The 26,204-nt window shown below is 41.9% G+C and overlaps 2 protein-coding genes and 1 long non-coding RNA gene across 8 annotated transcripts in view; 2 read left to right on the forward strand and 1 right to left on the reverse strand.

Moving 5' to 3' along the window:
* hipk2 (homeodomain interacting protein kinase 2) overlaps positions 1–15,510 on the forward strand; it is a 72,621-nt gene extending 57,111 nt beyond the window's left edge. Inside the window, exons 7-15 of one of the 4 annotated variants that reach the window (XM_085165068.1) lie at positions 72–234; positions 2,102–2,327; positions 2,747–2,868; positions 5,646–5,776; positions 6,716–6,898; positions 7,057–7,380; positions 8,858–9,102; positions 9,207–9,367; positions 9,535–15,510. In XM_085165068.1, coding sequence (XP_085021194.1) covers positions 72–234; positions 2,102–2,327; positions 2,747–2,868; positions 5,646–5,776; positions 6,716–6,898; positions 7,057–7,380; positions 8,858–9,102; positions 9,207–9,367; positions 9,535–9,999 — 2,020 coding nt within the window. In that variant the 3' untranslated portion in view covers positions 10,000–15,510. The remainder of the gene's footprint in view (positions 1–71; positions 235–2,101; positions 2,328–2,746; positions 2,869–5,645; positions 5,777–6,715; positions 6,899–7,056; positions 7,381–8,857; positions 9,103–9,206; positions 9,368–9,534) is intronic. The other 3 variants (XM_085165069.1, XM_085165072.1, XM_085165071.1) reach the window with 3 other exon arrangements.
* A 974-nt stretch (positions 15,511–16,484) lies between these two features.
* The window catches only part of LOC146515873 (UPF0606 protein KIAA1549), a 45,073-nt gene continuing 35,353 nt past the window's right edge, over positions 16,485–26,204 (forward strand). For 2 of the 3 annotated variants that reach the window (XM_085165065.1, XM_085165067.1), the window contains exons 1-2: positions 16,485–17,703; positions 18,372–18,662. In XM_085165065.1, coding sequence (XP_085021191.1) covers positions 18,530–18,662 — 133 coding nt within the window. In that variant the 5' untranslated portion in view covers positions 16,485–17,703; positions 18,372–18,529. The other variant, XM_085165066.1, reaches the window with a different exon arrangement.
* Positions 20,965–25,634, reverse strand: LOC146515874 (uncharacterized). Its single transcript, XR_014874900.1, has 3 exons — positions 21,746–25,634; positions 21,513–21,636; positions 20,965–21,416 (listed from the first exon to the last, which is right to left on the reverse strand). It is a non-coding gene; the product is annotated as an uncharacterized LOC146515874 (long non-coding RNA).

The following is a 26,204-nucleotide window of genomic DNA, read 5'->3' on the forward strand; positions in this document are numbered from 1 at the left end:
AACATCTGCCACTGTCATCAGACACGGTGCTCACGCCTCGTCTGTCTCCCTCGCTCTCTCTGTCCGTGCAGTGTGAAGTCGTGCTTCCAAAATATGGAGATCTGTAAGCGTCGCGTCAACATGTACGACACAGTCAACCAGAGCAAGACACCCTTTATCACCCACGTGGCCCCCAGCACCTCCACCAACCTCACTATGACCTTCAACAACCAGCTGAACACTGTGCACAGCCAGGTAATTCCTGAAAACCACTGTCACTCTCCTACTGTAGAAGATACAAAAGTAAATAACCGAAGCTGTAGTTTATTGTATTTGGGTGATAGGTTAGCATACGGAACCTTCAAAATAAAAGCATAGAACATAGAATGGAGCATGCAGAGTAAGTGCCCAAATCAATAATCAATGCAGAGCCAAAAATATCAAACGGTCACTATCAAACAGGGCTGTTGAGCTGATTATTGACAGCTTAGAAACGCAGCTGTTTGCGCCTTTGTTCTATTTTTTTATGTCTGTTCTTCCTGTTTTTCTGTACTTATCCATGTTTGCTGCTTTGGTGCATGCATATCTGTTTGCCTGCATTTTGTCTGTGCCCCAGGTCCTGTGGGATTGTCACAAAGTGCTGATTACACACATGACAAGCCACACTTCCTGCTTGCCTTGCATTCTGGGGCTTTCAGGCCTTAAGAATCCCTTTACCAGGCTTCCTCTCTCTTTCCCCTCTCACTCCTGTCCTCCTCTGTCTCCTCTTCTTTCCTTCCATTACCCCGGGTTGAGCCTGTGGCGCTTTACCGCTTCGCTCGCGTACGGTCTGTGAATCGAAACTGCTGACTTCTGGCTTCTGCCGGAATCACCGAGCGTCTGGTTGCGAGGTTTTCCAGATTGTGCTTAGTTACAACTCTTGCTCCCTCCCCACCCCTCTCTTTAGTAAACAGAGTTCTTTATCACCGACCATATCGAGCCAGCTCACACTGAGTGGAATGCGACAAAAACCCGATCTTGCTGTGATTTAAATGAATTAACATTCCCTCAGCTTGTCTTTTCTGCGCCTGGCTCTGAGGGCGTATGGACATAGTTAAGTTAGTGATTTATTCAGCTTGATTCAGTTGCGAGACTAGAATGCATCTGGCCTGTATCTTGCTTGTTTATGATGAATGCCACAGTGCCATATTGATTCTGTTCTCTCTCCCGGTGTTCATCAAAGACGCTAAAGAGAGCAAATGAAAACTGAAAGCGCCGTCTTTGTATTTCCCTCCATCCCGACATACACCTAATGAAGGGCTAAAATTAGACGTGTCTTGTGGAGCATATACTGCTTACAAGCTGAGTAAATGGTGTTTCTTAAAAGCATTTGTTTGTATCCAGGATGTTCCCAGGCAGTCTTCGTAATCCACATGCCTTATTAATGGTCAAGACATGCTGGAGTTACCTAAGCTTACGTAATTACACAATGACTGTTGGCCGTTAAATATTGCTTCTGTCATGCATAATTGATTTGGAGGCTAGATAGTGAAGCCGTGATATGAAATGTCAAATTTGGCTGCAGAGTATTATATTGGCCTATTATTAGTCTGTATCATTTGCATTTAAACTGGCTTTATGTCTTTATGACTTAAACACTCGCAATTTAAGCAAAGAGAGACGTTCATGCTGCCGTGTGGTTCACGCTTATGGCAAACTGGGACATGCAAAGCATCAAAAAATGAAGTGGATTTCCTGTCCAGCCTTATTCTCGTCGTCCGTGCGCTGATCATTCTAAATTTGCTCTGGTGACATTTTGTTCATTGATGGTTGATTATTCTTCGAACTGATTGCACCTCTGCTCGCATTCTTTCTTTCCCTCTAATTAATCAAATCAACAGTCTGAATATTTTAAGGCATGTTTAAATCATACACTCAATTTTCCTTCATTCTTTCATCTCTGGCTCGCTGTTTGTGTCCTTTTGAGCTGGTTGTTGTTTGCATTTTAATGTTTCAGTTATTTTGTTTCGATTGTTCCTTTTTATTTAGCCTTTCTATCCTTGGAGCTCATCCTTTCTTCCCTGTCACTCCCATTAGTAGCTCCATTTTCATGATTTTTGTTTTGGTCCAATCATTCCTTTAGGCCACCAACCTGGCTCCCTCCTCCACCAACAATGCCACCCTTTCCTTTTCAAGTCCTGATGTCTCCATACTAAACTACCAATCTACACTCTACCAGCCCTCCGCTGCCTCCATGGCAGCCGTGGCCCAGAGGAGCATGCCCCTGCAGCCTGGGGCTCCTCAGCTCTGCGCTGCCCGGCCTGACCCCTTCCAGCAGGCGCTCATAGTCTGCCCACCTGGATTCCAAGGTGAGGAGGTCTTTGCAGTCCATAAATTGCATAAATTCAAAAAAATCAGATTTCTGGTCAGAGACAGTGTTTCACTGCACAAACACTCTTCTTTTACTTGCTTGTCTTTTTGTTTTCCAGCACACAGGCAGTGTCAGTCATAGCATTCAAACTGTGATTCACTGATAACTATTAAATTAATCATTTGCGCAAATTTAATAGAATTATTTTTATTCTTTTCCATAACTGCTGCTTTTTTAGTTTTTCCTATATCAAACTGAACAGAACGCATACAAGTATAAGTCAGGCACACTGTGAGCATGTATACCACATTTGATCTTTTGGAATTTATTTTGAAAATACTGTAGCAACATTATTTCTAGGCGACAGATTTTCTTGTTTGTTGACATCCTCCGTGCATGTGCTTTATTTATGCACAGGGCTGCAGGCATCCCCTTCCAAGCACACCAGTTACTCCGTGCGGATGGAGAATGCTGTTCCCATAGTGACGCAGGCCCCTGGTGCCCAGCCTCTGCAGATTCAACCTGGCCTCCTTACACAGGTAGGCACTTATAAGTATCGCAGAAAACGAACTAATAGAGTTTGAATCTTAACAGAGCCTGTCAGGAACATTTATGAACTTTGAACTGTTCACATTCAAACAAAGCCCTCTGCTTTCCTTTTTAATAAGCCTTCACTAAGAATAGTATCTATCGATGGAGGATGGAAATCACTCGATGTTCTTGACCCTGTCCCTGCTGGCAGCTGTTTTTCCTGAGTGCATTCAGGCGAGCTTTCCTGTGCCTCGCTCTCCCTCTCTCTCTTTCGCTCACTTCCTCCCTTCTCTCTCTCCTCTCTTCATCTGCCCCTGCTCTCCTGGAGGCTGAGGCTGCTACGGTCTGATGCACTCAAAGGCAGGAGCCTTTCACACAGAGAAGGCCTTTACCAGAGCCTCCACGGTGGGGCTGCAGCTTCAGCTGCTAATATACAGTTGTTGCAAGTAGCAGAATAACTGTGCATCACTCTCTGCACACAGACAGTAGACCGCTTCCATTGCCACGCCACCTCTTTCCCTATGGAAATTTCCATGAAGGCTTTAAATATCCCTGAGAATCCAGGGAGTTTGAAGCACTCCCTTATCTCCAGTTAATCATGCAGCAGGCAGGCAAGCAGGCAGCAAAGCGGTGTGTATGTGTGTGCACATGCCTGTGTTTTCTACGGTGGGTTAATCTGTCAGATACCAAATGGTGATTAGCTCCACGGCTGCTTCCAAGTCAGGCGCTCCAAATTACAGGCCTCAGAGGATCCTCGGAGGTCAGGGTAAGCTTGGATCAGGCTTTGCATGACCAGAGGACTCACAGCATCGCAAGAATGGGTGTCGTGGATATATAAAATAATAACAAAGACGTAAGAGACACGACTTATGTCACAGTAAGGATAATGTCAGTTATATTAATCATCGTGTCACGTGTGGCTTGCACATTGCAGCCGTGTTCTGCAGGTGTTCAATATACCCTCTGTGCGCACACATGTTAAACAAAGACAGGCAATAGTTAACGTAAGCAGATGCTTTATATAGGCCAGCAAACAGCACACCTAATAACTGGGTGTGTGGTGTGTGTTTTTCTCTGTGTTTATTCCTTTACTGTGGGGGGTCTCCGAGGCTCAGCGGAGTCGTTTCTTTGCCTCTTGCGTGCGTTCTCCCACCTCCCTATGACTTTATCCGCCTACGTTTTAATGTCATCCGTGGACCCTTTGCCCACATAGCAGCCTCGCAAGTTTAGCTCCCAAGCACCTATGTGTGCAGACAGAGAGGCCAGAGTGAAGGAGGCTCCAAGCAGGGAGGCAGGAAAACCAGCAGGACCTTTATCTGGAGCAGGAATGCAGAAAATGTGGAAACAATTGGGAGTAAGAGCTGGGGCTCTGAAAGCCCTGAGGTGACAAAGGGTTTTCACCCAGGGAGTGTAGGTTGAGGTGGGAGGCGTTCGGGCCACTGATAGCGACGGTAGGCCTTGAGTTGAAAGAAAATGGTCTCTTAACTGGGTTACCATTTCAGGGCAGACAGGCTGGTTACACAACGCAGACGCCTAGTGAGAGGGGGATATAGAGTACCAGGAATGGAGATAGAGAGAGGAGGAGGAGCGGGAGATGGATGGATGTATTAGAAGCCTCTTAATGGCATGTTGATAAAAGACCTTGGATGTGGTCTTAGATGTAAAGACCATCTCCAGCTGCAGAATGTTCCATTAGAGATGTCAGTCATCGGTACACAGACCAGGCAGCTCTGCCAGCCTGCAGATGCCCCCCTGCAGCACTGGACTTTGCAACCTGCCTCAGATGAAAACAATTCATCTGCAACCACACTTCAAAACAGAACAGCTATTTTGTGTTAAAATATGACAGAAACAACCAGATCAAAGCAAATGTTGATGAGAAAATGAAGATAAAGGTAAAAATACAGTCGTCACATGCTTCGCGTGTGGATTTGTGTCTCTTGTTCTCTTTCTCTTCTCTCCGTCTTTCCCTATTTAAATGTGTGTGTGTGTGTGTGTGTGTGCAGCACATAGTGATGCCGTTGTAAATAGATGTGCAAATGGTATTAAAGGAACAATTCATTAGCCCTGACATTAAAGTGCTAATCAATAGAACTGCATTAAACTATTAGGGTTACACACACAGTAACACACAAACGTGTTCAGGCATGCAGGCGCACATACTCATCTTGGCACATCTCGGAGCGTAGCTCGTCTGATAGTCCTCTCGTTCTGCATCAGAAATACAAAGTAGCCTCTTTCAGAGCAGCTTGAATAGATTCTAAGACTTTAATTAGAACATTGGTCAAGTCAAAGACACAATCACACTAAAACCATAAAGACGCACGCATGCATACACTTACTCCGTCATACACAGGCACACAAACAAAGGAGCTGCTGTACATTTTTATTAAGTCCTGGTCTTATCTCTTTTGTCGATGGACGTCTCCTTGAGGCTCGCAGAGTTCATATTCAACGCGCCTGTGAGCCAGTTTAAACCATCTGTTACGCACTTTTGAAAAGACGCCGTCATTTATCACGACAGGCTCGAACTAATCGCCAAGTACAACGAGTCTCCTTTGTTCTTATGCTTAAACTGTTGTGTGAACGAGCATTTAAATTCATACAATGTAAACAAAAAGTGGGACTTCCTGTCCTGTGACATGATTCCTAAAATTGAAAATAAATAAATAAATAATGACTTGGACATGTCGTTACATGGCAGCTGACTGTTTTTCTTTCTCTCCTTTTCCCTGACCTTTAAATCTTTGTTTACCCTCCAACTCATTTTGCTCTCCTCCTTCAGCAGGCCTGGCCGAGCGGCACCCAGCAGATCCTGCTGCCTCCAGCCTGGCAGCAGCTCACCCACACCTCAGTCCAACACGCCACTGTCATCCCTGACTCCATGAGCAGCACACAGACCCTCGCCAACTGGAGGTGAAGAGCAGTGTTTTTTGTTTGCTTTTACTTTTATTGCTTTGATTTTGCAGGACAATGAATATTGAGGTCAACACTTTTTAACCTACATTTTTCTCAAGGATTCTATCGAACTAAAAACAAATGCAATAAGCTGACGCTTTCAAATCAAAGCACTCATCCCCACTGTCTGTAGGACAGGACAGATTAAAAAAAAGAAATAATGTATATAGGCTTTAAGAACAAGTAGTCGTTTACGGCTTAAATCAGTCCAAATATGTTCTGAAAATATGCATGAGACCAATTCATGAGGAAGCCTGTACTTGTGTGACAAGTCTTTTATCTTCAATTTTATAAGAGCAGATTTACCTCAGGGAGATGGCATATATATGCATGTAGCGAAATCTTATCAAGTACAGCCTGTCACTGTGATGACTTGATAAATGGATGGATAGATGGGAGAATGCAACCCAAGGGAGATAAGGGGGATGCAGGTATATAACGTGTCTGTGTGGATGGCTGCTGCAGCCATGTATGCTCAGATTCATTCTAAGCTGTCCATCTGTGACAAGACAACCCCCTCCCTGTGTCGCCCTCCCTTCCTGTCCAGTGGCAGCTCTGTTGTCCTCAGAGAGACGATTGGGAAAGTGTCGCACTTCCTCTGCAGAGCTATCGCTCCACAGCTGCTGGTGTCAGCTCCTCTGCCCTCCCTCCTTGCTCTCTCTCTCTCATTTATCCCCTTTCCTCCTCCTCCTTCTTTAGACAAGTTTACTGCTGCCACCTGCTGGCTTAATTAGGAAGTACTTATCCAGTCTTTCTTATCCCCTGGAAATGTCAGATTTGACTGATTGATGTGTTCCTTTGTTTGCTTTAGTATTTCGTACATTGCTAGGATGCTTTACCTGAAGATTCCTTATTGTTTTTAACATTGTGGTAACATAAAATTGTATTATATTACAGGAATTCCCACCCACATGGCAGCCATTATAATCCCATCATGCAGCAGCCAGCCTTGCTGGCTGGCCACGTCACCCTCCCATCCAACCAGACACTCAATGTGGGAGTGGCACATGTTATGAGGAAGCCCTCAACCAATAACAACTCCTCTTCCAAAAAGAACAAACAGCACCAGATGTCTGGCAGGTACCTAAAGTCTCAGATCATCACAGATCTTTATAAATCTTCATACTGGAAGCTAACGATTGTTACCAAAGGTCACATCTCTTTTAATTTAGAGGTCCAGCATCTGCTTGTTTTGCCCTCTATAGCCACTCACTCTCTCATCTCTGTCTTTCCTTAAGGAACATGTCAACCAACGAGGTCTCATCCTCTCAAGTGGTGCTGTCTCCGCAGCGCTCAAAGCGGGTGAAGGAGAATACGCCCCCGCGTTGCGCTGTGCTACAGAATGGCTCGACCTCTAACTGTCCGCCCACGCAAGGGTGTGGGGGTGGAGGGTGGGGGGCTAGTGAAACAGAGCAGGCTTCCAGCACCACTCGAGACCATCAGCACCAGCACAACGTCCCCAGACAGACGATCGTCATCCCCGACACACCCAGCCCTGCTGTCAGCATCATCACCATCAGCAGCGACACAGATGAGGAAGACGACCACAAACAAAACAATAGGTCAGCGCTGTTTAGCACACTTACAGAATCTTTACTGAGGGAAGAAATCTGGGAGCTTCTCGTGCAATATGAATTTCCCTAATAATCACATCACAAAGGGCTGTAGTCTTAGATCATCCAGGATAAAGACAGCAAAAAACATGGAACACATCTGCTTTAAGTTAGCTGGATGGAGATGTGTTTCCTGGCATTTCGAAGCCAATTTTCTATCATGTTAACAAATGCTAATCTCTTTGATGTATTTCGTGATATGCTATACACTAGGGGTGGGCAATATAAACGATATACGATAGAAACTATACAAATTTGGCCAACGATAGAGATTTTGACTATATCGATCTATCGCGATAGCGCATGTTGATGATGTCATCAAGCTGCGCCTGTTTTGGTCGAAAGCATCGCAGCGGCTAAAATCATTATCATCTGCAAATTATGCTGGGCGACAGTCATAGCAAAGAGATGAAGCACTTTTGAAATACCCGGAAAGCCAAAAACTGCGCTTTATCAAGTGGAAAAAAGTTGGCGTTCATCCTCCAGCGTCACTGTGCTAATGTTATGCTAACATAGCTGTGTCGCTAGCACTCACGTAGCACAACATTATATACCAGGTAGTCCAACTTCAGTAACCCTGCAAACGCCACTGCTGTTTAGTTTTCTGTCTTCATTTATGTTGGAAGTGGTAGCAGAGCTGTACGTTTTAATTAGTTTCAAAAATCTCTCGGTCAGAACATGGTATGTCATGTTTAGGTGTAAACTAGCGAGCTAACTTCCTGTTAACTTCTAACTCCGTTAAATTTAATAAATTCTGTTTTCATGGATGTAAAACTTAATTGTTACAGCCGATAAAGCAGCAACGCTGATGATTTAATTAAAGATGAAAGAAATTAGACCGTTTTAAACTCTTAGTGTTCGTTTGACTTTGGGACCTGAATTGGACGGAGTTTTGGACCCAGATTACTCCGCGAAGCTCCTCACTACGGCAGCCGTAATGCTCTGACAATCCATCAAGCAGTGCAGCTTACCAAAGTTGTACTAAAACATTTTTTAACAGATTTCTGCAGCCAAAATCGGTTCGAGGTCAGTAAGCACAACCAGAATTCATACATAAGGCACACTCTCGATTTTTGAGAAAATTAAAGGATTTTAAGTCCTTATAGTGTGGAAAATATGTCATACAGAAGAAAAGAATATATCGTGATATATATCGTTACCGCACATGCTTCAAATTATATCGCGATATGAATTTTAGGCCATATCGCCCAGCCCTACTATACACTAAAACTAAGTAAAAGTGAAGAAGTCAGAAGGGAATTCAATTTACCCTGCAAACCAACTTCGGAGTAAGGCATCTACATTTATTTGTCAATAAATCCAGTTAACATTAGAATGTAACAGTTATTAGCTTCAAATATATTACCAGCATCGATAAAACATTACCAGTAACTGTGTTCTTTCTGCTTCGCTTCTATTTTTCCAGCTCATCTTCTAAGCAGAGAAAGAATGTCATCAGCTGTGTGACGGTCCATGATTCACCAGAGTCCTATTGCTCCAGCAACAACAGTCCCTATACGGTTGAGTCGAGACCGCCTAACAACAACAGCTATGACACAAAGACCACCATCCTGGACAACTACAACAATGGAAACCCTCGTACCATCATCATCCCCCCTCTCAAAACCCAGAACAGTGAGGTCCTGAATGAGTGTGAGCGTCTGATGCCAGGTAAATTCTTGCAAAACATGGCCTCAATCATTGGATAGATCATCTGGTATGCGTTTATAGCTGCTGCTTTCCAATTCAGCAAATCTGTATCCTTTCCTCTGCAGATGCAATGAACCATCAGAATTCAGCTTACAAGTTCAAATCCACCAATGGAGTGGTGCCTGGCAATAATCACATAGCCGGGGGTATAACTGGAGGCGGGTCCTACCGACAGCAGCGCTCAGGGCCACACCCCCTCCAGCAGCAGCCTCTCAATCTCAGCCAGGTACAGTGAGAGGGTTCAACTTGTTATATTTACTGCGTTGCTAAGAGTTTATTAATATCACTCGCACCTTATAAGGTCATATATGGTTCATATCTGATTAGCTTGGCTAAAGAAAGGGGAAAATCCACCCACTGACACTACTTAATCTCTGTCATCCCCTCATTCAGGCCCAGCAGCACATGGTAGCCGAGCGTAACGGAGGACATCGGCGCCAGCAGGCCTACATCACTCCTAACATTGCCGCTCAAGCCCCGTACTCCTTCCATCACAATAGCCCCTCTCACACAGGCAACGTTCACCCACATCTGGCTGCTACGCACCTCCCCAGCCAGCCCCATCTCTACACCTACACAGCTCCTGCTGCTCTGGGTTCTACCAGCACTGTGGCTCACCTGGTGGCGTCACAGAGCTCGGCACGCCATGCGGTCCAGCACGGAAGCTATCCACCAAGCATCGTCCACCAGGTTCCAGTTAGCATGGGCCACCGTGTTCTGCCCTCGCCCACCCTGCACCACAGCCAATACCAGGCCCAGTTCGCTCACCAGGCCTACATCAGCGCCTCGCCCGCCTCCACTGTCTACACTGGATACCCCCTGAGCCCCACCAAGGTGAACCAGTACCCTTACCTCTAGAGAAGACACTGACTGACACTGGAGAGCCTGACCCAGCGCTGCTGCTCCTTTCCTCAGCCTAACAAGAGCCCCGTCAACATCCCCAACATCTTCCCCTCGACCTCAGACGCGAACAGAGACAGAGGAACTTGCAATCCTCCTGAAACTGTCATGTATAACTTGAAGACATAACGACAGAGAGCAAAAGAAAAAAATATGATTCACAGCCTTTCTAGAAGGAAAAGTTTGGAGTTGAATTTTCGAGGGATTCAGTTCAAGAAATTTTGCTTTCTTTTTGTTTTCCCTTGAAAGGGCCAGTTTCTGCTTTCATTTGCCTATTCTTTCCTTTAATAAGTCTCATTCGTTTTACAGGGAAGCGTGGAGACAGCGGATGTTTTCTGGTTTGTTTTTTTGCTTTTTATTTCCCCCTTACATTTGGGAAGTGACTGTCGAACAGGGGTTACTGACTGGAGAAATCCCGAGAAATCTGGGAAAAGGTGGAATACGGAAACCTGCTGCTCTTCAAAGAAAAAAAAATATTGATGGCCTTGAACTGTCTCAGTATTTCCAAATCACTCGTGGTGTGGGGAGAATAGAAAGGCAACTCCTCCCACGCCACCTCCTCCAGCAGAGGAGGCTTCTGGAAATATAACCAAGAGAAGACAACAAACTTTTTAGTGTATTTATAGATATTTTTCCTTTCTGTTTCACCTTTATGATAATACTTCAGTTTTAGGTGTCTTAGCTGGGCCCCGTTCTTAGAATGTAGCAGTCTGCACCATTTTTTAATAAGTTTTTGGTTTTCCCCGGATACCAATAGATTAATTTGTTCCTTTCTTTTTAAAATGTGATTGCACAAAGTGGTTATAATAACATAGGCATGTGCAACGTGATTGTCTGTGTGTGCTACTGTCAGCCATGCGTGTGTAGTCCACCTCCTCAAAACCCTCTTCAGTCTTTAGGTTTTGACCATTGTTTCCTCGTAGTGCCTTACAGATATGACACAGTTTACTTGGCTTGGATCCTGAAAGCCACAAGAGACTATAGCTATACGTAGAGACACACGTTTCCCTGATTTGACATCCTAATCGGGGCGGTTGTAGCTCTCTTCCAGGTGTAGGCTCAGCCCTTGCTGTTTCTTGTCCTTAATGACAGCGTACCGTAGACGACGAAGATTAATGTCAGAGGTTTTATCGCGCCGAGCTTTTTTATTATGTGTGCATGAGATAACTTGCCTGGGGTACTTACCAAAGTCGTAGATAAATTCTTGCTACGTTTGCTGTGGATATTAATGTAAATGTGAAAATGTACAGTCTAGCTGTAGCTGTAAACCTCTATCACGGTGGCGCCCAAAATGTGGCTTTAGTTAGGATTTTTGTTTTGAGCCACACGAGGGAAACGCGCGTCGTGATCGCAGAGCGACGATATCGGCTCAGTTTTCGTGCACAAGGAATGAGTTACAGTATAATGTTTGAGACTCAGCAGAGGCAGGTTAAGAGCTAGTCCGAGCGAAGGGCCTGACGGAAAGTGATTGTTGCCACGAGGGTGATTCTGTGAGGCTTTATATGGCCTGGCTGCAGCAAAGAGACGGCGTATTGAGGGTTGTTGAGAGAGGTACAGTGTAGGCATGAGTTAAGGGGCTGGTTGAAAGCATAGGGTCAGTTTAGCAGGGGACCGCGGAGGGCGGGGCGAAACTCTCGATTTTAAATGGGACTAAAATAGGAGCAAGTTGGCAAAGAGCAGGTTGATAGTAAACACTGAGCCCGAGCCGTAACAACATGTCCGAATGGCGTAACACTCGGACATTAATCCTTTTTTTTGTCGTTTTCGTTTGTTCCTCTTGTTGTTTCTGCAGCAAAGATAATTGGAAGTTGATTCGCGGATGTTTTGAAGGGAACAGAAGGGAAACGTCACAGCATACACCTGGAAGGGCACATTGTGGATGGTTTGTCATCGCTGTCCATTTGTCTTCGAACCAGGTTCACCGCAGACACCGCCATGCCAGCCAGACAGGATACCCGAACACTTAGAGAACCAATAGGGCTGCCGCTTTGTGTGTTTGCTGCTCGATTTAATAGATTTCAATTTCTTGTAGCTAATAATAATGAATCTCCTTCGTCCTCTCGAACGTGGGCACATCAGAAGTGCTGGTGATTTAGTGAAAGCCTTCCCCTCTCCTTCATGCTATGCCATAGTACTTGCATTTGAAGTGATTTTTTTTTTTCCAGCATCATCTTGAACTTTTTGACATGGCTGTAGTACACGTGTTTATTTTTAGAGATTGTTGCAATAATTCTTGTTGATGTTTTATCAGAGCGTGTGCGTGCGCGTGTGTGTTTTTATTATATGTCAGGCTCATTTCTGTTTTATAACCTGGGGGTTGATGTACAGTGATATTTAGTATTTTGTTGAGGTGGTTGCACCTGTGTAAAGTGTTGCAACACTGCTGAAGACGATAAGTGTTGAGTTGACGATGATCCACTGGGGGCCCTTATCGATACGTGCTCGTCTTGAGGATGCCACACCCAGCTTTGAAATCCAGCGGGCCCCCCGATGGGCCCCAGAGTGGTCTTTTATCCCGGTACTTTCCTCAAAGCTCTCCCCTCCCCATCAGCTCCAGCATGCAAGCCTCGGGTCCAGGCGCTTAAAGATGTGATTACATAGTATGTTGCTGGTTACGTCGTTCGTTGTCTTTTTATTTGATATTATTTTACCTACTTAATTTCCTCTGGGTCATTGGGGCCTTAGCGCACACACACACACACATAAGGGAAGTGATTTTCCATGGAAGTCTTTTAGCTCCTCTGTTATGACACAAACTACTGAAACATTCCACTGTTTTGAGGGAATTTGGCATTACCCACGCTACACTGCTGTCCAGACCCCACCCCACTCTTTTCAGGATGGGGCTAATGTTGACACACTCTGACTCTTTTGCTTGTCCCACCAAAGACTTTTACAGATCGATCATGTACAGCACAGCACAGCGCAATCCTCCACAGCATTGCAGACAGGCAATAACTTCTGGTCTCATCTTTAAATGCTTTACAAGTGCTTTTGAGGACATGTTTCACCACCACGAAATGTATATGTGTGTACAACGTACGAATGCACAGGGAGGATTTGGCATACTTCTTGCAAACAGCACAGCTATTTGTTTCTGGACATTTAACCATTAGAAGAGCTGCAATGTGTTTAAAAGCTTTTGTTTTTTTAATGTTTCACTTTGATTTTTTCCTCATATTTGGCCCGTTTAGATTAAATCAATAATCGTCTAAAACGATCAATTTTTCTGTTGTTGATGTTGTAGCTTTATTAGCAGTGTTTAAAATTAATTTTAAAGGTCGCCATTGAGGAGAATGGCCCGTTAATTATGATGGAAATAATCAAAAATATACCAAGTATACCTTTAAAAGCGTGGTCACCTGCACAACATGAATGTAATACGTGACCTGTGAGTGAAAGGAAGTGGCAGGAATGGCTTTAGATCTTTCTCCGTGGGTGACCATTAGTTTGATTTCGACACCATTTGTGGCCATGCATGATGCAATAACTAAACATTTGTTCTCCAGCGAGCTCCCACATGAGACTAATTATGTAAAGTTACCGGTATCACAAGTCGGGGGTATTGAATAATCGCTATTTTCTCAAATCAAACAAACTTAACTTGATGTGTACGAAACATTTGTCTATCGTTCAGTTTCACTTAACCAATGTTTTGTGTTTTCTACGAAAAAAGGGGGGAATAAGAATATGAGCATTAATGTAGATCGAGTGACCTTACAATTACCAAAATGTGCTTAAGTAGAGTATAAAAATGTTTTCTGTTGCCGTGGTGAGTGTAGCCTTCCCAGCAACAAACTTTATTCTTAAGTACTGCCTTCCAAATAACCAATAATACCTCCAAAGCTTTAAGGTGACGTTTCAATTCGAGAAAACACAAGGCAGCATCTTTCTCTCTCTCTCTCTTTATGAAGCCTGGCATTCTCCTGAGATACACTCAAACTTCCACTTTTGCCCACGGTGTCATCTCACATACTCGTCGTCCCGGAGCTTTGGAAACACTGAGAAACATTCCCGCGAGCGCGGCGCGCGCAGTGCTACATTAGTCTTCTTCGAAACAAACTCCTCCAAGCTGGCTCGAAGCTTAGCGAGCGAACGAGCGACCTGCAACGTCAAATCACACGCTCGTCATTTGGCAAAGTCACAGCTGCTTCCCAAAGTACAAAGGAGTTTAAGGACAGGTGTTAGGTGGATAAATCACGTGCTGATGAACTATTCTGTCACCAGGAAATTCATAATCTAGTTACACGAGCATTCTTGAAGCCCTTTTGTATGGTTTTTTTTTTTTGTTGTTTTTGTTTTATTTTTTGGTTTTTAATATATATTTGTTAAGGGGATCTGCTCCTTTTGCTGGCTATTCTTTGGGGGAATTCAGGGTAAGGTGGTCAAGGTTTGATGCCGTCACTGACACTGGCGTCAAGTTATTGAAACTTTAAAAAGTGATTTCTTTACGTGCTGAGTTAATATTCATTTGATCTGCACCAGCCGATTACCCCAATCTCCTATGAGATGTTGGGGTCCACATTTAAGAACTTTAAACTTTTGGGTTATTTTACCGGTAGACCAAAGCTACTACATTCAAAGATGGATTTCCTTGTTTGTCTTAATCTTAGGATCACAGTCCCTTTTGGGGTCCTCGGTATAATCAAATTACAATAATCAAGTTATAGTAGTTTTAATTAGCTACTCGCACAAAGAAGGCGATAATTCAGTTTGTTAGCATTTTCTAAAGACCTAAGAGCGCGTCAAACCCTGACCCCCTTTTGTGTCCATTGCTGTATGGTTTATCAATGGTGTAAAATCTCATTCTTTGTCGATAAAGCTAATGTGTGCTGCAGTATTTCCTAGTATACTTCTCTGTTTATTGTCTTTTCTTATTTACTTTGGTTTATTGGGGTGTGATGTCTCATTATTTCAATCTGTTGACGTAGCGTTCAATGTATACCCTGTTCCTTAGCCTAATATTAAGTATGTTATGAGAATGGATATTTTACTGGCTTTATAGAATGTTTAAATAAATATAATAATGACAATAAGAAAAAGGATTAATTAAACCTCCTAACAAGTTGAGTACTTGCTACTAAGCGCTTGTGTTACCATTATGATGTCGTGTGCTTCTCTTAATCATTTTCGTTGTAGAAAAATGGAGTGAATTTATATTAGGCTTCGAAAAAACTAATGATAGCGTTGTAAATTTTACAGGAGGATTTTAACAGACAAACAGCTTCGTCAAATAGAAGAATATAGTTATTTTAATTGTCCTCTTTACTAACTGTAGGGTGACAAGGGGCTCCCGTTGTGGTGAACTATGTTATAGCTTGTTATTCACTGTTACTTTTGATCATTTTTTCGGTCTCCGAGGTGAATCGAGTTATTAATGAGAATTTGTATGCTCACATATGCATATTGTATATGTGTAGAAATGTAATCACACTTTGTCTTGGATTTACATTAAACTGTTAAGTCACAGCATCGGTCTCCTGTTGTCTACTGTGGGGTATATGTGTGTGCATGACTGAGGCTCATTCTTTGCACCCAGCATACTGTCTCTTGCAAAACCTCAGAATTAAGTGCAGTTTGACTGCAGTGTGTGGTCTAGAATTAATTAAAAGGTCTGGGCATGGCTTATTGTGTATTACAATTAAATAAACATTTTATGCACAAGTTTGAGAGAAACATTTCATGTCATTCAATTCAATTCAATTTTATTTATATAGCGCCAAATCACAACAAAAGTCGCCTCACGGCGCTTCATAGATACAGAGAAAAACCCAACAATCATATGACCCCCTATGAGCAGCACTTTGGCGACAGTGGGAAGGAAAAACTCCCTTTTAACAGGAAGAAACCTCCGGCAGAACAAGGCTCAGGGAGGGGCGGGGCCATCTGCTGTGATTGGTTGGGGAGAGAGAAGGAAGACGGGAAGAGAGACAGAGGTTAATAACAGATATGATTCAATGCAGAGAGGTCTGTTAATACATAGTGAGTGAGAAAGGTGACTGGAAAGGAAAAACTCAATGCATCATGGGAATCCCCCGGCAGCCTACATCTATTGCAGCATAACTAAGGGAGGATTCAGGGTCACCTGGTCCAGCCCTAACTATATGCTTTAGCAAAAAGGAAAGTTTGAAGCCTAATCTCAAAAGTAGAGATAGTGTCTGTCTCCTGAATCCAAACTGGAAGCTGGTTCCACAGAAGAGGGGCCTGAAAACTGAAGGCTCTGCCTCCCATTCTACTTATAATACTCTAGAAACAACAAGTAGGCCTGCAGAGCGAGAGCGAAGTGCTCTAATAGGGTGATATGGTACTACAAGGTCATTAAGATAAGATGGGGCCTGATTATTTAAGACCTTGTATGTGAGGAGCAGGATTTTGAATTCAATTCTGGATTTAACAGAAAGCCATTGAAAGGAAGGCAAAACAGGAGAAATCTGCTCTCTCTTTCTCTTTCATGCACTATATACAAAATTGGAAACCAACTTCCAGCCTGTAAAAAAACCTATAAAAGAGATTTTTTTCATTTATTGCCTTATTTTATTTCACAGTTGTAAATGGTTCAGGAAGAGCTCATTTTATACCCTATAATATGTAAGGTCATCATAAATTTACACATTTTTGAATCTGCACACAAGCTACAGCTGTTATATCAATGTGGTAGTATAATAAAGTCTCACCTTTTAACCATTTAAACTACTTTATTTTTGCTCATTAGCTACACGCATACATTTTATGGAGTTTTAATCACCATAATGCTACTACGTCACGTTAGGTTTTTCACGACATTTTCATCCACTGACCACAGCCAGAGTCAGAGAGAAATAAGTAAAAGAGAAACTGCTTTAACATCGGCAGCATTGGCTACACACAACACCACCACCAGGTGGCGGTGTTCGCCATGATGTTCACTTAGAAACTTGCACTGACGTGATCAGGTATGCTAATCATCTCCATTTATTTGCAACCACAAAACTCTGCAATCGGCAACGTTTACACGCTGCACCGCTGGGCCCCGTCTTTGCCAGTAGGATATTTAATTTATCTTTACATAGAGCATTAACTTGTTTTCAGAAATGTGTTAAATAGCAACAAAAACAAACGAATTTATTGTTTGATACCACATCCGTCAAAGTCTCACCACCATAAAGATAAGACTGAGGCTTGTAAATGTAATATAATTACATATTAGGGTACTAGAATATTTTTCGTTTGAACTCAGTAGCGGAAGAAGGTCAACTCTATACAGCCAATAAAAATATAATAGCTATACCTTGGGGTGAGTGCATCAATGCGTGAGGTTGCCGTGGAAGCCGCAGACGCCTCCTGACGAAGACCAACCTAATATTTAAAAGGCCACCGTGACAGAAAAGAGGCTGAACCAATGGGAATACGCCTTAGCAAATTAGAAACTAATCAGATCTGTCAGAGGGCGGGGCTATCCCAATCCTCGGGACGAGAGAAGGTAACTGTTACCAAAAGAGTGTCAGATGAAAGCCAGTCGCCAGTTCGTGCACACCACGTATACACTGCAAAAAAAACTTCAAAGGCACGCAGGTGGGCACGGGGACGTTAATGACAAAGCTCCACACAGCATTTGATTTCATCCGAGGATATCCTCTCCTCACGCTCACAAAGGAACTGATAGAGTTGGAGCTCCCTTTCTTGGTAAGTCTGTGTGCGCAGCTATGAGCTGGCTTACAGGAATGGCAGGGGGCGAATTGAGAAGGAAAAATCGCTTTATGTATGCACTGAGCGCAAGCTTTGGGATATATCATCAAATTATTTTGGCTAGGCAGCGTGTAGCGTTTTCCTGTCTGACTCAAACGAGGGATGGAACCTGCTTTGTCTAGCTAAATGAAAAGCCACATGACCATTAAGCTTGCAAGTAACGGGACGGGATGTAGGACAAGAGACTACTGTATCATGATAAGACCCGCTGTGAGAGCGTCTTAAAGCTAGTCATACATCCGAGGGATGGATCGTCTTTTGCCTTTTTGACCTCCTTACAGATTTGTTCCCCTTATGTGGAGTAAGTTGCTTTGTTTTGTTTATCTGATGGGATAATAGTCGCTGTTTTAACGACCAATTTGGCCATGAGTGTGAAAACTGCAGGATAAATAAGGGAAATACTCACTTTTTTTTATCAACGATCCAGGGGATGGATAAAAGAAAATATATTGCTCCAATCATCCAATGATATCTGTTATTAATGTTATTCTAAAATTGCAGGTTTGAAATGATTTAAGTAGTTTTCACTTGTTCTTCAGCTTACTGGAGGAGTGATACTCAAGCAGGCTGTTTTTAAACGTCTCACTGTTGCTTCTTTTCAACAGTTTTTCTCCACTACAAAGACATGTGATGGAATAAGGGGCCTTAAAGTGAAGAAGAGCAAACTAAGGCGCTCACAAAAACCTAACCTGCGATTGTCTTTTTGGAGTGAATCCTCTCTCCTTAACCGGATGACATGCCTTGACTCGACACCCACCGTACCATGGCAGGTTTAGTCTCCACTGTGTGTTTGGTGGTGATGCCCAAAGCTCTCATGCACACCCACAGCCAGCGTGCTGCGCTTCTGGTGGTAACGGTGTTGTTAATAGTGATCGCAGCTGACTTACCTGGGGCAGGTAAGAGAACACTTTTCCTTTTTTGCCGACTCGCACAACATGATCCACCGAGTACCTTGTGTTACATAAGTGGCACGGATCAATATCGTGTCCAACATTCAGGTAGCTTTGAGGAACAGCATTTAGAAATAATATTCCAATTGAGTTCAAGTTGCAAATAAAAATCGAATCGGCACACGTTAATGTTTATTTCAGATTAAGAACGCTACAAGGAGTGTATCTGCGATTCTTTTGATGGTTAGATTTGCAAATTCTGAGTCTTTTGTTGTGATTTTCACTTAATCTAACTGAATAACTGCACTAACCTGAAAGCAAATGTCAGTATTTCACACACATGTTGTCTCTTTTTGTGATACTATTGTGTTAATGTATCCATGATCCATTCTGGGTGCAATCAAGATCTTTATCTTGATGGGTTTGCTTCTGGTATAGCTTACACTTGCTCATCCTGAGGACTGGTCAGAGAGAAATAGGAAGCCCCGAGGCATTAGTCAGTTTCTCTGTATAATGTGTTCATTGTTACAAATATGTGCTATATTTTAATAATATCTGACAACTGTTATAACCAGTCACATCCAGGAGATGCCTTTTATGTGGGCCATTGAACAGCGTCGCTCATGTAGTTGGGGGTTGTTATTACAGGCTGTGTATAAGCCAACTTAACCAGTCAGCTTCCAGTCATAAGCTTGCTTTCCTTAAGTGTAAGCCACTATTGCTAACTTTTTTCCTTAAAAGGTCATTAATGACAAAGTCATGAGCAGTTTCATAGAAATATACATGAATTCGTTTTATTTGTCACTTCATTTGTGGAAACAGCTTCTATGTCTGTTAGTTCGCTTCGGTGTGAACTGACCACTGTTATGATTTCCATGAGAACAGTGCTTTCTGCCCTGATGCAGTCACACTGAAGACTACACAGACACATCCTTGAATCATAAGTGACTCAGTTCCTGTTGTACACAGAGTCTGGGGTTAAACCAACTTCCAGTAACTGTAGAAAGAGAAAGTGTCTAAACCCTCAGACTTGATTGGTGCTTTGTCTGGGCTTAATTTTATTGATAGTGGCATTATCCCGCTAACACACTGGCCTGTGAAAAAGACCGTGTTTAGAGGGTAGCCAAAAACTCATGGTATTGGCTGGTAATAGGATTATGTATAAAATGCCTGGGTGAAAACCTGTGCAGGAAATTAGGCATTAGCGAGTCTTAAACTCACATTTGTTTGATAACACCTCCATTCGCAGCTTTTTAGCGCAGCTATCAGCCATTTGTTATATTGCAGTTTTTCTCAGCGTGTAGCTAAAATACTATCAAATCATTTGGTCAAGCACGACATCTGATTGCAAGTTTGATATATTGACATGTGTGTTATTTGCATTTGATTGTCATTTTTAATTAGCATTCAGAGATGAACATATTTCTTGTGATAGCCTTCTAAAGGATACGCTAGATATACGTCTATGGTTAACATCTATTTGTTTATGGTTAAACATTTTAAGGCTGTTTTGTTTCTTTTTTTGTTTGCTTTGTAAGAATTCACCTGTTTATTTTCTCATTTATTTAGCAAGTGGCTAATTCTGTGTAAAATACTGATCAAATCTGAAAGTGTCTTTTTAGATTTTTAAATCTTATTTCAGATCAAATGTTCAAAATTTTTATTTTTTTTTTAGAATTAACATTTTTTGTTTTCATGGCAGAATAGAGGAAGTAAATAACAACACCAGCAAAAAAGTAACAGCATTGATTATTAGCCATTTTTATCCGTCATGTCCTATATTTTGATAAATTGGTATTGATGATGATGCTGACTAAATAAGACCCTTTCAGGAGCATCTTATAGACACTTCTCCTTTAATTTGGACAAATCACAGGCAGCTGCTAAATCTCCCACAGTAGCCTGTTTCATTTTAAGCATTTTCCATTTTTTTAAAATCAACATTATGGCAAAAATTTATTTATTTACTTATTTATTTTGAAAAGTGAAGTTAGGAGGGGGGGGACTTTGGTTCCTCTCATTATAACTTGTGATTGTGCAGATAAAGCAGAAATGGTATAGAGTATAAGAACTAGCTCTGCTAGTTATCCTTCTAGTTGGATTGGTACAGGTACCTGCCCACCAGCAGTCTTATTTTTTGTGGAATGTAAAGCAAGAGTCGTTTTTATCTTGTGACTAAAACTCAAACAAAGCTTTGTAAAAGTGTTTAAATAAATATTGAAAAAGGAAATGAATAGAATTCAGCAATAGGAATTTTGGATATTTGTTGGTCTGATAGCAGAAGTGCAAAATAAGGTCTGAGTGTATATTGTATTCGGTGTGTAATACAAAAATATTGCTGCTTTGTTGAAAGGAAAATTTCTTTTACACAATTAAGAGGTGTAACCATTGCTGCTCATACAGCTACTTTAATGTCAGATACATTTCTAGCTCTTATCTGGTGACACGAGGCTGTAAAATACTCGTTATCCTGCACTGGGAACTAAAATGCTTGGAATAAAGCTTCTGTTCTTCAGTTGTAGTCTGTGATTGTGAGATCACACATTTTGCTGGTCTTCACCCATCACTGTTCACTTCACTTTGTTCATCAGCAACATGACAGCTTTCCAACTTTCCGTAGTCTGCATCAACACTGATGTCACCAGTCTAACAGCTTTCCTCTTTCAGTTTCTGGGTCAAATAGAGCATGTTCCTGCAGACCCAACACCACACAGGAGACCCATGTCCTGACTTCTGTCAGGCTTCTCCTCTTAACAGTTTCTGTTAAAGAAATAGTTCGGCATGTAAATTTCATATCTGAATTGAAAAATATGGAAGATACTGTTCTAAACTTATAAAACGCCCTTGAAATTTTACCTCAGCAGTACCTCTCTCTCTCTCTCTCCACACCACAATCCCTGGCAAGTTCAGCATAGAAAGCTGCAGGCCAGCAAAGTCCTGTCTAATTACCAGTGTAGTCTGTTTCCATGTGAAATGCGATCTGTGTGGGATGACAATATGGGCATTCATTATTCATTAGAGCTGGAAGCAAGTTGCAGATCAATGTTAGAACCTATCAAAAGCCAAACACTGGGTACTTTTGCACTCACCAGGCCTGGAGGCCGAGCACAACGAGCTCCTGGGAAGCAGCCAGTGGCCGACCTTGCCTACTCACTAGCCTCTCCTAGCATTATTTGGCTCTGCTGAGCGTGGTAGAAGCTGCTCTGCTGGTCAAGAGACAGCGAATGATGTGACACTGACGAATATTTAACTCAACTCTCCAGTGTTATTATTAACGTCATTATTTCTCTTGATAATCGTGTCTGATAGCACACATACACATCACAGTTTTGATATAGTCGGCCGTTCTGCCAATGGCTGCACTCGACTTTGTGTAATCTTTTCCACTTGCCTGCTATTACCTGCATCTTGCTCGTGGGTTGTGATGTGAAGGTGCCATAGTCTGGCCCATGAATGTACATCTGGTAGTGATTTTGTGTACCATTATTTTGGTGGGGGTTACCAAGGCAATTTTCCACCAGAGTATCACGAACCTACACAGCATCTTATTTACAAAAAGACTAGTTGATTTTTGTTGTTTGTTTTTTCAAAGCCAGACATTATTACTTATTAATATTGTGTTAGGATTTGATTTTGCCCATTTTTTGGAGCAGATATATTCAAATAGTATAAAACAGAATTATAATAGCTGCAGTAATATTATAGAAACTGTCTGTTTGCTTTTGACTTCCTTCCTTCCATATGTGATTATTAGCATAATATTTATTAAATTCAGCACCAAAGCAAACATTGCATCCTATCTAGTTCAATATTCTGTATTCTGCTTTTTAAAGATTAGATTTGAGAGAAATTAATAAAAAATAGTCTTCCTCTGCCTTCCTCTGCAAAAGTTATTGGTTACAGAAACACAGAGTTGTAAAACTTTCATTATTAAATACACTTCCCTGACTTTGCCTACAGTTTCTTATACCAACAGTGTGCCAGTGTCAGGAGCTTAAAATGTGCAATGCAGAGTTGATGATTTGACAGGAGGCCACATTGAGGCCATATTGCGCTGAGCCCAAATCTGCTCTGATGAGCTGCAGCTGATTATTTATATATTTATCAGAGCAGATGGCTCGGTTCAGCACGGCCTTCTTTCAGCTTCTCCAGGCGAAATAATTTTGTTTTGGCCCTTTCAGGATTACTGCACCCACTTAGAAGCCAAACAGTAAGCATTTGACCCTTCAGACAAAATGAGTTATTTGAAAGCAGCTTCCTACGAGCTTTATAGGGAACTTAACCTAACCCAGCAGACCGTGTTTGTTAATCCAGAACTTAACGTCTGAGAGTGTAATGAGACAAAATAGAAGAGGGTGCTGACTGATACAGTCCTCTGGGCCTTTCTGCTTACAATTCTTTGCCTTCCAGTCTTTAAAGAAAATCAAGACTTTAAAAGTGAATGAGCGTGTCCAGATTTCGAGTTAAATATTCAAATACATCATCATAACCTCCTTCTCTATGGTGAAAGCATCTCTTTTTTTATGCCCATCTTGCTGTTGTCTTAAAAACAAGTATTCCCTCAGGAAAAAGAAAACAAAAACAAAGGTCACATTAATATTTGATGGTATTTTAAGTGCAGGCATGACCCCAGTCAGGTTTCATGTTCATTTTTGGTCAAATCAGAACAGTCTCTCTAACTATGAAACTTAGGCTATGTCCACACGTACCCGGGTATTTTTGAAAACGCGTTTGCACCTTTCGTCCATACGTAAACGGCGTTTTCGGTCACTGAAAACGGAGATTTCTAAAAACTCCGGCCAGGGAGGGTATTTTCTAAAACTCCGTTTTTGCATTTACGTGTAGATGAGAAAAACAGAGAAAACGCAGTGTCAAAGGTGTGCGCCTTTTTTGACGTCACACTGTGCGCCACGTTATTGTTTCGGTGAAATGAATTTCTACAATACTGTTACTATTAATTGTTCTCTCTGCAGTGTTTAAATACTTACATATACACACACAGTTACTGTCCCTCCACACATACGACTCGGTTCTGCTTCTATGCCCCAGCTTTGTTTACTTTTTCCCACCGAGGCTTCTAGACTTCTGATTGGCCAACATTTCTACACTGGTAGGAATATAGCGCCACCTGCTGCTTTGGCATGTTCCTAGCAGCGTTTTCCTTCATTTCTGCCTTTACGTGTGGACGGGATTATTTTTTTAAAACGAAAACGGAAAATCTCCGTTTTCAAAAATACCCGTGTACGTGTGGACGTAGCCTGTTAAGTTTAATTTATTTCCTTTATTTGACTCTCATCGGTAACTGTAACATTTGTATCTGGTTTCTGTTTATAGGCCGTACTTTGTTGATTTAAGTCTGTTCTTTAATCTTCCACTGCTTGGTGTAAGCTGACTTCAACAAGTGTCTGCAGTGGAGGAAAAAAAAACTGTGTGTTTATAATAAATGTACCCTCTATAGCTCTGACATTTGGGGTTTTTCTGTCAGGGGAGCTTCTTTAGTTTTGGCAGAGACAAATTGATCTAATAGAACTCTGCTGATAAAAACAATTAAATCTTTCCCGTCTTAAAAGCTTCCCTGATAAACCAAACGTCAGCGCTGATTGTATGACTGCTCTCAACATACACGGCTCCTGCCAACTGAAAAGCGCCAGTCACGCAACGGGCTGAGCTGAAAACAGAACCATGTGTGGGGGTGTAGTTAGCTAACATTAATGCTAAAAAGACCCTTTCTTCTGTCCTCTTTTCCCCCCGAATAATACTGCCATTAAATTACTTTCTTTTTTAGCAAAAACGAATCTGGCAAACACAGGAAATTGTGCTATTATAGCACTCCTTCACTGGTATCTCAAGTTTCTCGGTTTAAATAGACATATGTGCTTGCATGGATGAATGTCTTTGCTGTGTGTGTATTTACAAACACATCTTTGTGTTGCTATTTGGCTGATTCATATTGTTTAAGTAACCATATTCCTGTAATCGGTTCCTATAAAATGTCCCTGTAAAGTCAGCTACCAGTACAGCAGGACCACATATATCTTTGTGGGATAATTGTAGATTTTTATTAGTTTTCTTGTATAAAGACTCATCTTACTCTTAGTGTGGACTGTTTGCTGAGTCTCTTCCACTCAAAAATATGCATACTCATCCTCGTCGACTTGGATTAAAGCAGATGGAGACAGGAACACATTAATTATTATTTTCGGCCCTCGCAGACATGCTTATGTCTGTCACTTCTTACATCCCGAATCCTTTTTTTTTCAGGAGCACCGAGTCATTGCATTGTTTCCTCTTTCTGTTTATATGTGAGCGTCTAGTTGAATAAAGGAGACAAGTGAAAGGTATTTTCTCTGATTCTGTTCCAGACGTCAACAAGAGTGCTGTTTGCTGACAGGCATTATTAGGTCCTCTCTTTGGGCCTTGGGATCTGTTTTCATGTGAAGACAGGAATGTCAAAATAACATTTCTGCTAGCAGGATCGGTTTGTTTTAATTATTATGAGCTTCAGCATTGTGTGTGTGTGTGTGTAGTACAATTATAATGGATTGGGTTTGCCACTTTTTTTATAAATATCTTTCTTAGTTTACATTATACATTTTTAATAAAAAACAATGTGGAAAATGTAAAAGCATAATTCTAAAATGCATTTTTCAGTCTATGTGAGCCTCGAGTCTGGCTGAGCAAAGGAGACCAGGGAAAGGTATTTTCTCCGATTCAGTTCCAGCGCAGTGCTGTCTGCTGAGAGGCATTATCAGCTCTTTGTTTGGGCCCTGGGAACTGTTTTCATAAGCAGACACCGAAGGCAAAATCACATTTCAGCTCACTTGGAGGATTTCCTTTTTGCGTGTGTGTGTTCATGATGTAGGCTTTACTATTGTGTGTGTAAAGTACAGTTATTGTATGTTGTTATCTTTTCTCCTTTTTACACTTTTACTCTGTAAACTTAATTCAAAACAGAGAATCATTCGAATTCGCAATCACTCAAAATTCCTTAAAATGATGTTTATCTGACGGTTTAAATAAAAATGCTGCATAAAATATTGAAACTTTTATCGCTGCATCATGCTCATACAAATCAACCAGCTTTTTGTGCGCTTTGGCTAAAATGGATAAATGTATAATCGATTATGCAACCTGCACACTGGTCACTGGTCTGATGCTACTTAAAAAACTTGAAGTAGGTTCTGCCTTGAGTGCAGTCTCTTCTGTTTTTGATTGGAGGGATTTTAGAGAGGATCATTACATCAGCCACCATCGGTAATAATCCCTCTCTTGTCAGAACCTTTTTTACATGATTGCTGGCAGTCGTTCAACCCCAGAGCTGCCTGTATAAACGGAAGCTGAACAAACCATCCAGATCACAGAAAGGGTGTTAATTTTGTGACATCACTTGCTTGAATATGGAAAAGTTTTCACTCAAGCGCCTGTTGTTGATCAAAAGCAATCAGCAGATTCTGTATGTTAAATTAGAATAGAATAGAATAGAACAGTCTTTATTGTCATTTAGGGCTGCCACGATTAGTCGACTAGTCACGATTACGTCGACTATCA

This window comes from Neolamprologus multifasciatus, chromosome 7, assembly GCF_963576455.1.
Source record: "Neolamprologus multifasciatus chromosome 7, fNeoMul1.2, whole genome shotgun sequence".
In the NCBI taxonomy this organism is placed as follows: domain Eukaryota; kingdom Metazoa; phylum Chordata; class Actinopteri; order Cichliformes; family Cichlidae; genus Neolamprologus; species Neolamprologus multifasciatus.